At 39.5% G+C, this 12,144-nt stretch overlaps 1 protein-coding gene across 1 annotated transcript in view; it reads left to right on the top strand.

Moving 5' to 3' along the window:
* The first annotated feature begins 4,226 nt into the window (after positions 1-4,226).
* Positions 4,227-12,144, top strand: part of LOC128604158 (serine/threonine-protein kinase MARK1-like) — a 30,341-nt gene continuing 22,423 nt past the window's right edge. Inside the window, exon 1 of the mRNA XM_053619029.1 lies at positions 4,227-4,855. Within this exon, the coding sequence (XP_053475004.1) occupies positions 4,805-4,855 (51 nt within the window). The 5' untranslated portion in view covers positions 4,227-4,804. The remainder of the gene's footprint in view (positions 4,856-12,144) is intronic.

The following is a 12,144-nucleotide window of genomic DNA, read 5'->3' as shown; positions in this document are numbered from 1 at the left end:
ACTGAATCTCAAGAGAAAGTTGGTCATGCAGCAAGACAACGATCCTAAACACATAAGTCATTCTACCAAAGAATTGTTAAAGAAGAATAAAAGTTAATGTTTTGGAATGGCCAAATCAAAGTCCTGACCTTTGGATGGGATCCTGCCTCATAACTCATAAGTTGCTCTAGATAAAAACATCTGCCAGCTGAATAAAGGTCAATGTAAATGAGTGTGAAATATTACTTGTGATCAAAACAACATTCACAATCGTAAAACACACTGCTTAATCAAACCACACTGATAGTTACACTTCAAACTTTTCAGATTCAGTATCAGCTTTGATTTGATTGGGGTCACTACAAATGATTTGGCACTTCAGTTTTCTTTACATATGTTCTGATGTAATCAGTGGCTTATATTTCCATTTTGTGTAATCTTTGGAATACATACTTTTCAGCTAGTATGTTATTTTGCCTCACAGTAAATAGTCCCGCTCAAGTCAGGGTTGTCACGAGTGAAAAGGGGGTTACTATTAAAACACACCCCTGTATGAAGCAATATAATGTTTCATGCAGCACCATGCAAACCAAATCTGTGCTAACATTGGTATATTGTTGTGACATGCACAAAACAGAGTTCATTAAGAGATTTGCTCTGGTTTGTGAAAATGAGTCATACAGAATGAGTATAGAAGCAGAAGATGAGTTCTGAACATGCAGAATGTTGTTTACCCCGTGCAGACTGGGTGCTATCTACCCCGTCAAGGAGTGATCCAAGCAGATCAGATGCAGAATTCCAGCAATGTTCATCTCTCTGCCAAGCTTCAGTGGATTGTTGGGTTTGTTTGTTTTTTTCTTTCTTTTCAGTTTTGCCATTATCCCTCTTTACCTGGCAAACAGCTTTTCTGATTTGCAATAATAAAAGACACTAAAAACTACTAAGCAATGAAAGCCCTGAAATAAGCAATTAATTTAGTACTAAATTTATTATTATTTTTTAAAATAAACTCTCTCAATTGTTCTATCCCTTTAAACCATATTTCACCATCTTCTTTCTTTTATTGTTGTAGGTCACTAAATATAATTCTCGGTCCAATAACCTAACTGTTAAAAGCTTTGTTTAACTAAAATGCGTAATTCCTGTTACCCTTCAGATTATTATCTATGGACTGCTCCGAAGAGCCTTGTTCACGCAAATAAAAAGACAACACTGCCATCTGGTGGACAAAGTTAAGTTATTTTATCATTAAAAATCTGCTTGAGGTTAATATTTAAGGGTCTAGTTCTATATTGAATTTGAATATATATATATATATATATATATATATATATATATATATATATATATATATATATATATATATATAAACATTAATTAATTAAACAAAGTCATAATTTGGTGTGACAAAAAAAAGTAGTCTCAGGTAGAATTAGTGCTGTTTTATAAGGAAATGGGCTGTAAGTTTTATTGAGTATCTTGAAGAATCAGACACGGTTCTTCTGGAGACTTTGACTGTCACACTTACTTCTTATTTTTGCAGCAAAATCCAGCAGCCTTCATTGTGGTTTTTGTCTGAAAAGTGTCTCTTACGTAATACGCTGCTTTCTTTACTGACATACAAACATTTTTCTGTAACATTTAATTTTCTGCTGGAAAACTAATGTTTGGGAATCAAAATTTTTTTTTTGTACTGACTTTATAATGTAGAAGTCATAAAATTAAAATCTATAACAAAGTTTGTATTAAAAAAAAATTGGGTACCTAAAACTTTTGCACAGTACTTTATATATACTCTAGAGACCGCTGTGTGAAAATCCCAGGAGATCAGCAGTTATAGAAATACACAAACCCATCTGGCATCAACAATCATGCCACTGTCAAAATCACTGAGATCACATTTTCCCACCATTCTGATGGTTGATGTGAACATAACCCGAAGCTGCTGGCCCATATCTGCAGGATTTTGCCATTTTCACTTAATTTTTATATGTTGTAATTTCACATTGAGGGTGGAAAAAGTTCTCACATGATTCATCTATGTTAAAAAATTTTTTGTCACATCACAAAAACCTGCCATTTTAACAGAGGTGTGTAACAGGGGTGTGTTTTTATTTTTTATTTTTTATTTTTTATATCCACTGAACCTCTCAACATGCACACTACAAGCATACATGCACGCTACTGCACAGACACTGGCTCTGCTTCTGACCTACTGCACAAACTCAGTCAAAGATCGCAACTTTTAATTTGACCAATAAATGCTTTGAAACCACACAATGACTGTAAATGGCACCATGTTGTCTCATATATGCAGTCACTGGTTGAGCTGTGAGCAACCTTTCTTATCTGCCTGTAGAGCTGGCTCAACCAATGTAGTAACATGAATAAATTAAGACATTACCAAACACAAATGGAAGGACAAACCATGAGCCCCAATCCATGGTACAGTACCAACGTATCCTAACCAAAAATATGTTAACGTGCTTCCTCTTGCGCTTAACTCAATCTAAAAATGCAGAGTTTATGAACTCAGTAAGATGGTGTTTGAAAAAAACGGTACTGAAGTCAAAAGGAGGCTACATCTCAGTGATCTCATTGAAAGGATGTCAGAGGAGTTGTATTATAACTATTAATATGTGTCCCTATGTTCCTACTTTACTTATTTACCACCCATGCTGCCTGTACTGTTTAATTTTGAGGTACTCCTTTGTTTGGCTGTAATAGGGCACTTATCTACCTACTGTATATGTAGTTCAATAACCATTCAATGTATTTAAAATTAGAACTAATCTAGCTGAGTAGCTCATTGAGTACATTAGGAGAGTAGGAATGATCAAGATTCCAAGAGTCTACTGATGGTTGGAGTTGGAAACACTGCCATACTAGAAGAAATCCTGTTCTAGTCTACAACAAACTTGACACTGGGCAGAGAGGAAAATGAAAATTATGTACACCTCCATGACACACACTCTGAAGATCTGATATCCAACAGGACATCATTAAATGTTAAATTTCATTGCCTTAAAATGCCATAATTGTCCATGAAAATCAAAGTAATATTTAAAGTTTGCTGCAGAAATGGGCCATCTAAGTCCAAGACTTCACAGACTAGAGAACCTTAATACACAACTCACATAGTAAACTGCAAAAGGTTGAGATTGGAAACAGTAGTGGAAATCTAATTGAATTCATTTGTCAGTGATGGTCCCAACTGGGGGCACACGGTGGCTTAGTGGTTAGCACGTTTGCCTAACACCTCCAGGGTTGGGGGTTTGATTCCCACCGTGGCCCTGTGTGTGCGGAGTTTGCATGTTTGTATGTTCTCCCCGTGCTGTGGGGGTTTCCTTTGGGTACTCCGGTTTCCTCCCCCAGTCCAAAGACATGCATGGTAGGCTGACTGGCATGTCCAAAGTGTCCGTAGTATATGAATGGGTGTGTGAGTGTGTATGTGATTGTGTTCCCTGCAATGGATTGGCACCCTGTCCAGGGTGTACCCCGTCTTGTGCCTGATGCTTCCTGGGGTAGACTCCAGGTTTCCCCATGACCCTGAAAAGGATAAAGCGGTTGAAGATGGATGGATGGTCCCAACTGGTTTCAGAGTAGCCTAAATACTATGTCAAGTCATTCAATTCAATTCAAACAAGCTTGAGAGGAACCTGACAAAAGTAACAAAAAATTGTGTTACTATAAAACATATAATGAAGTAAAATAACTACTTTAGTAAGAAATTAGTCATTTAACTCATTAACTCTTTTTTTCCTTGCTAGATCAACTTGTTATACATGTTGTAGAACAAACCCATGGTAATTAGTTGTAATCAGTCATCTTCAACTGATCTTTTGCAGTTGCAGCCGCAAAACTTTGGAATAATTGCCTTTACATGTTCGGCAGGCCCAGACACTTTCTGCTTTTCAATCTAGTCTTAAAACTCATTTTTACTCTTTGGCGTTTAACTCATTATGAGAGCTGTTTTTTTATGATTTTGTTCTTGTTTTATGTTTTGTTGTATGTGTTTACTGTTTTATTCTGATTATGTTTGTACAGCACATTGGTAAACACTTTGTTTTTAAAAGTGCTCTATAAATAAACTTTTACTTTATATGCAGGATTATTATTATTATTATTATTATTATTATTATTATTATTATTATTGTTGTTGTTGTTGTTGTTGTTGTTTTATTTTATAAAACAGAATTTTTATGTAAAAAATACTAACGGTCACATGTTGATATTGTTAAGCCCTGTTTGGACTGGATTTGTTGTACATGAGGAGGTGAGGTTGTTATGGAACTATTATCTGAATTCACATGATGCACCTGTTTTAACCTCCAACACCTGCGTTCTCTCTTGTGCGCATGCGTTGGGAGGCGCAAGCGCGCCGAGTGGAAACAGGAGTGCCTGCAGCGATATCATATTTCCGGTAGGTGGCAGAAGTCGACATCTGAATCTCCCTATTGATAACATGGAGCCCTGAGTGAGTGTTGATGCCTTTACTTCAACACAGGGAGTCTATGTAGGGACCACGGATACATTTGGTATACAGCTCACGCGCTCTCGCATCCATCCGGTTGGCCGCTGCACGCACATGAGCCAAGAAGACTGATGGAGTAACAGCGGATAACAGCGGAGCATCTTCATTCACACCAGCTGGTTTTCTTCATGAACACCACCATTCTGGATATTGGACTTCCGGAAGTTGGTTTGGATGTGGCTATGGGTTTTTGTTATGGTAGCGCGCGAGCCGTGTGACAGGCCGTTAGAGATGTAGGGTCCAGCGGGGACTGAAATACGCGTTAGCTCGAGCCGGCCTCAAAACCCAAACATGTCTATCCGGATGCCTTTACCCACTGTAAATGAGCGAGAGACTGAAAATGTAAGTATTGAGGAACATATGTGAAGAAATCTTTCCTGTTTTCCGGTGTGTTTGGGATGTTTATGCGCGTTATTAGAAGAGACAGTACACAGAGAGAGAGTCTTTGCTGTGTCACCGCTGACATGCACTTTTCCTGAACAAAACACAAACATGATGATACACACCAGTCCTTTGTAGCATATTTGGTCTAAGTGTCATAATGTTGGCTTGACAAAGCCAACATAATGTTCTGCGTTATTTATAAATTGTTATTCTAGTTAAACAGTTAATAAGGCATTAGTGTTATGTGATATTCGTGGTCCTCCTGAGATCACACCTGGACTGCAGGTGCCACTTCATTCCTGTTCAGATGTTGTTAATGAGGTGCTTCCTTCATTGTTCTGGAATTAACGCATCTTACACTCTAACACTTACAGCCCTTAATTAACCTGTTCAGATGACTCTCTTCTCGGATGTTCCATATCGACGTCGTTGTTCGAGACCAAACGTTGTGTGTCACTTCATTAGCTCTGGCCCTAGAGGTTCACGCTACAGGTGTCATAAAGGAAATTGTCCTATTTTTCCATTGTCCGTTGTCCTATTTTTCAGTTCACTTCCCTTTTATTTGTAAAGTTTTACAGACATCTAGATCCCTAATGAGCAACTCGGCAGCAAGGAAAAATTCCCTGAGACGACATGAGGGGGGAAGAACCTTGAGAGGAACCGGACTCAAAAGAGAACTCGTTATCTTCTGGGTGACACCGGATTGTGGGATTATAAATCATTACTCTTCTTCTACTGCATACTATATAGTCAACAGTACTGTGGATTAAAAACAGTATTTAACAGTACTGAGGATGTTTACATTACAGTTACAGCATATGACAGATGCCCTTATCCAGAGTGACTTACATTTATCTCATTTATGCAACAGAACAGTTGAGGGCCTTGCTCAAGGGCCCGGCAGTGACAGCATTGGGATTTGAACTCACAACCTTCTGATCATTAGTCCAACTTCTTATCACAGATCTACCACTGGCAATGTTTAGTATAGCTAGCAGTTCTTTGTTAAAAGTCTACAGTATCTAGGTGAGATTAGCCACTGACGAAACGGTGGGACTTGGGCATGAACTGTTTTTGGGAAGTGCAATTACTGTTCCCTTAACAATGTTACTGGTTAGGAAAACCGCTAGATAAAACAGCTTCCTACAGCAAAAAGCATTATTCTCAGTAGTTGATCAAAACGATATAGAAACACTATCTTCTCAGATGAGCTCTTTAAAAAGTAGGCTTTCATGTACCTTGAAATTCTAGGAGCACATTTAAAACAACAGCTAGATATAATGTCACCTAAACTAGTATAGCATAACATTAACCGATTTACCAATCTGGAATGAGTTTCCCAAAAGTATCATCACGTTAAGATCATTTTAACTAGAGAGGAGCATGGTTTGATGCTTGCTCTAACATTTATCAGTCTTAATTCCAACAGTGCTTTTGGGAAATATGTCAAAATCCCAAATATCCAATACCAAGATCCAGTACCAATCAAATGTTTGTATGTATATGTTAGGTACATCTCTACATCTGTTTTCAGTCATATTGATAAATGACAAAAAATAATAACGTGACATCTAACATATAAATAATACCAGATAGAAGATAGTTCAGGGCCAAACATGGATGAGCTTAGACACACCAGAGTTACTTATGGCAATAAAAAGGCACTTATGGTGTTGTGGGTCAACCTTGCATAAGCTTCACCCTCACCAATCAAAATGCTGATTCAATTCAGTTTTATTTGTATACCACTTTTAAAAATGGACAGTGGCACAAATGCCTGTTGTATTTATCGAACGCAATGCAAACTGTTGTCCATGGTCATGTACACTGAGTATCTACTCGGTCGTAGAACCACAGTTACATATGGAACCATCCTTTCTACGTCCTTCATTGCGGACCACCAGGATAGTTTTCTTCTGAACTAGTGGAGGTCATATATCAAAGTCATCACAAGGGTGTGTAACACTACCCAATGGCACCCCTTTCCAGACAATAACACACAGCACACAGCACTCTGCTGTAGTACAGATACCATACTGAGAATGAAAATCACTCAAGTGTTGATATTGCTCCATACTGAGGGTGAGAATCACTTGTGTTGGTACTGCTCCCTATTGAGGATGAGAATCACTTAAGTGCTCAAGTAGTAATACTGTTCTAAGCATGCTTGCTTGTTAAGTATTCATCCTTTACCCAGTGGGCTAACCTGGGACCATTGTTTTGCATGAAGCGCTCAGTGGTAAAGCCCAGTCTGTCCCTGTTGTGGAGACAGTGCTGCCACATGCATTTTTAGGGGAGATCCAGCAAGAGGAGATCCACAGTCTAGCAAAGATATCTTGCATTTCTAGAGCTTGTTTGCTTGACCTCAATTTTGTCAACCATTTTGTCATGGTTCGTGCTGGATGGCTATTGTTCTATTGTATCATTTTTTGCTTCTGAACAGTTGTGGTTGGTTTTATCTCATATATTACTGATAGATCTCAGTTTATCACCATTGGGAAGTATAAACCTTCCACTGACACTGTTTCTTATGGTGTTTCCCAGGGATCAGTCCTTGGCCCCCTTCTCCTTATTTACATGTTGCCCACAATGGTCTTCATTCACAGTTACAGTTACGTTGATGATACTCAGATTTATGTTAGCACCCAAACTACCTCCATCTTGCCACTCCCTATCCCTTTATCATGTATTCGTGAACTTTCTAAAACTGAATCCCAGCAAAATTGAAGTTCTACTCATTAGCCCAAAATCCATTGTATCACAAATAAATAACTTTTCACTTGACCTTAATAGGGCGACTATGAATCCTACTGTAAGACCAATGCAGAAACTCCATCTTTATTGGAATTCCTAAAATAAAAATAAAAAACCCTGCATCCACTACAATACATTCAAAATTCTGCAGCTAGAATTTTCTCTCATTCAAAAAAAAATTCCTCTCATCACCCCAGTCCTGGCAACACTGGCTACCTGTTTCACAGTGCATCCAGTTTAAAGTCCTTCAACTTACAAATAAAGGCCATACATGGCGCATCTACACTAAATCCAGTTGATTTTTTTGGTGTGCTTTTTCAGTGACCTTGTGTATGAGAGTGGTACTGTATAAATTAAATGTAGTATTATTATTATCATTACTATTATTATTAAAACACCACTGTGGTGTTGTCAGTCTGCGCTAGTATGTGTGACCCGCCGGGGGTCCTGAAAATGTTGTAGCATTAGCCACAATTTCTTCAATTTGGTTCTTTTAAACCTTTGCTGTCATTACAATTTCCCTCTTTGCAGGAAGAAAATATGCACTGGACCAGTGCCTCAAGGAGTGCGCAGACTACAACTGAAACCTGTTTTTGTAATATGCATGACAGGCACTGAGCATGCAGCCAACATCATTCACCAAATCCAGTTTTAGTACTAGAGTTTCAATTAATAGAGTCCCAGCCTACATATGGGTGATCTGTGGCCACTTGTAGTTTCATGACTGCATCCATACTTCATGCTCATTGGACAGTCTCCTAACGAGTCAAGTTACCCTTTTCCTGATTAACTTTAGTCGTAGTACTTCCACTTGCAAGATCAGGACATTTTTCTGGCTCAAAACTTGCTGTTGGGACTGTACCCTAGCATTGCAGGCGCTCTATGGCTCTTCACATACTCTTCATTCTTTGTGAAATCTGGGTGCCAAAGATAACCCAAGTGGAAAGAGATAACACTCCACTGACATGGAAGCAGAAATTTCGCCTGTATCCCACAGCAATTGAAAGGTGGAAATGCATCTTTCAGATCTGTGGTCACAGCCAAGCCATAATCTAGAATTATGGCCCCTTTTATTTAAATTGAAATTTTCTTGAAAGGAACATGGCCAAGTTTTTAAAATCTCTATTGCTTGTTGCTGTAGTAGCAAGGTCCTGCACTTCTGCCATCAGTATAGTCAGTTGGCATGGGTCCCAGGTTAGCGGACCCTTGTGTTTGGTCAACAGGGACATACAATCGCATACAATTGCTTCTTTATTTTCTTTTTTATTAAACAGTGGTTCAGTGAGCAAACTATGGCTCTGTCTTTAAATAAAAAACTCTTTCAATACTTCTGCAACCGGCTGCAACCTACTAATAAAAAAGTCAAATTTCCTTAAATAAAATCATGATCATTATTCTCTCAATTAAATACAAATATAATACAATAAATATCCATTAAGATATTAACTGTATTAACTGTACTGTATTTGTATTCAAATTTGCAGCTTTCAGCTTCACATGGTGATCTGGCTTTGCACTCCACTCAGTTTTTTCCTTGTATCAGTGATGTTCACATTCAGGCGATGTCGTCTCAGTTGAGTGAGCAAGTTCGACATACAGTCAGCTAGATACCCGATTGCCGGCAAATCGCTTTCATCCAATTCACCTGCCTTTCTCCGTCGTCATTGTAGTTAACTGAGAAATCATAATGTTCCCAAACTGGAGACTTTAATGATTGTGGAGGATCCTCAGGTTCTGGTTTAACTTCGTTCGCCATAACTACTTGTGCATGCTTAGTTGGGTAGTTGAACCAACAACATCTGGTCTTTTGTGGAAGTTGCTGGGGGGAAGCTTGGAGTTTCAAATTAAGTTTGGCGCACACAGAAGTTCTTCACGTTCAGTGGTTAAAACAATGCTGCAATTGTTCAGAACACATGCGTGCCAAACCGAAAGACCTGTACTGAAAATTTTTGGTATGAATGCGTGTACCGTTACACTACGTTACCCTAGCTAGCTCTCCGCTTCATACAACAGCTACCACCTGGGGAAGATGAAGGCTAACACATTCTCCCTCCCAGACAACCAACTGCATCTTTTTCGAACTGTTTCTCTTGCTGCATCACAGGGCAGTGTAACACACTTGGTGGAAAGCTCTAACTGCCCTCCTCCACATACCTGGGCTCACAAATGCCCACGATTGGCTAGTATCACTGGGATTGACGGAGAGAAAGTACGCCATCCCTCCCACACAGAGCGCACAGCCGTTTGTTCTCTTGGCTCTCAGTATTTGTACTCACTCTCCTCATCTCCTGACAGTATTCCTTTTTAACTCAAGAACAGATTTAAGAACTTTGGAGATGGCAGCCAAGAGTGCCTAATGGTAGCCTTCTGCTTGAAAATGTCTATGACAGAAGGAGGTGATAATCTAGTGTCTCCCACTCCTGGGTGCCAGAGACATGGCAGGATTTACATGAAAGGTTTCGTCGGTCTGTGCCACTACTGAGACCAGTGGTGTCTATAACAGAGGAGTTGCATGCATGCCTTTTTCTCAGGTTGCAGACTCTGTGTGCTGTTGAGTGTGCATAAGGGCTCTTTAATGCAGTTGATACACTGTGGGATAGCACAGTCACTCTCTTGGGTGACTATACCACTAATTGGGTTAGGCATTCAGTCAGATTCAGTTTCACTAAGGCAGCTTTAGTATCACAGTGCATTTGCTGCTTCTGAGCCACACTACTGCATTACACTCTGAACATCAGACTCAAGGAATACCGAATAACTAGTGTTTGACAGCCACTGAAACTTTAGGGTCTGTCTCTGTATGTGAACACACCTGTGCACTTCCTTTGCGCTGTTGCATTGCCACTAACAGCTCTTATGTTTAGCCCATGCCTGCTGCTAGGTCCTCTACTGTGGGCTTTAGCAAAGGCACTCACTCCTCTCCTTCCATGGGGCTGTTTAGCCGAGTCTTCTGCCCATTTCTCTTCTTGCCGATGCAGTGTGGCGAAGGAGCTTATTTAACTTTCATCTCATCAAGTTCTGCAGCCATATCTGTTGCTCACTTCACACAGCATCAGAGGAAGATAATGAATAGCCAGCAGTATTTCCCTGGCATTTGAGGAGGCTTGCCATCCTGCTCTGAGCCACCTCTACAAGAGGTTGATGATGTAACTACCGCATATTATGACGGTTACACTGCATCTGCAGTGCCCATGCTGCCATACGCTGATAAACAGTAGGCCACATGTCTATTCCAGTGACACGAATAACCATGATGGTGGTAGTAATAAGTTAAACACAAGAATAATTGTCATCCCTGGTGCATGGTGCAACAAAATTAAGCTTGTTAGCAAGACACAAGGGATTAGAGCACCATACTCAACATCTTTGAATCCACTTACTACAATACTCACATGGGGCCATTGTCACAAGGTCATTACTCTGCTTAGGTACTTGGTCAAGGAAAAAAGCAAGCAAGAATACTTGACTAGTTCTGAAGGAAACACCTTAGTGATTTGGACTAAAAGGAAGTAGAAACTATGTTAAGTGTGTTTTAGTAAAAAAACAACAACATTATTTAGAACTATCAAGTTTGTTTATCTTAAGGTGTATGTAAGTTTTTTTGTTTGTTTGTTTGTTTGTTTGTTTTTCCCCCCAAATATATGAACACAAGACCATGCTAAAAGATTAGGCAGTTGTTGTGCTATGAATATTTAATATTTGCACATGCATCATAAGGACAGAGCAAGGAGCTGACATCCAATTATGCATGCAAACCACACACACACACACACACACACGCACTCATCTGGGTGTTCTTGGAGGAAACGGTAAGTTATTTTCATTTTTGAAACTGGTGTTTTATCTGTGCAGCATCAAGGGCTCACCGGAAAAATAAATCCTGCTGAGTCTGTGAAGCTTTCAACCTGTGAGGTCTCGATCAAATAGCAAAGATAAAAGTGAAGAGCCTCAGCTTTTGCTCACTTTTTTTTTGTTGGTGGTAATTCACTGTTTGTGTGAGCTCATTTGCCTTCATGGCACCAGTTTACTGAAATTTTGTAAAGATGGGTAGCTACAATAGAGTACAGTAGGACAGACTGAAACAGTCCGTTTGTTTTCAATGCTTGCAACTTGCCTGCCTTCTTCCTGTACTAGGTGTTGATCATGATTATCTTAATCATAGTGCAGCCACTCTGTTTATTATCATATCACAGCAAACCAGTGACTACGATTCCCAATCCTGCACTGCGGCCTACAAACATGGCCGCCATGGACCGCAATTCACAGAACACTCGCTTTCAATCTAATCACGCACACCGGCATCCGATTCGCAGCACAATCACAACCACGGTTTAAAAGGAATTGCAATGCAGTCATTCTTTGCGAAGTATTAGGTGTGTTTCCGTTTACCAAGCCGGTGTTCAGTGTGTTTTGTGTCCTTGTTTTGATCCTGTTCTCGTCCACGCTTCTCGATTCCTGTTTTGCTTGGTTTGTGCCTGTTTGCCTGTTTTTGA

Source organism: Ictalurus furcatus, chromosome 29, assembly GCF_023375685.1.
Source record: "Ictalurus furcatus strain D&B chromosome 29, Billie_1.0, whole genome shotgun sequence".
NCBI lineage: Eukaryota > Metazoa > Chordata > Actinopteri > Siluriformes > Ictaluridae > Ictalurus > Ictalurus furcatus.
This window is presented reverse-complemented; position numbering and strand designations above follow the sequence as displayed.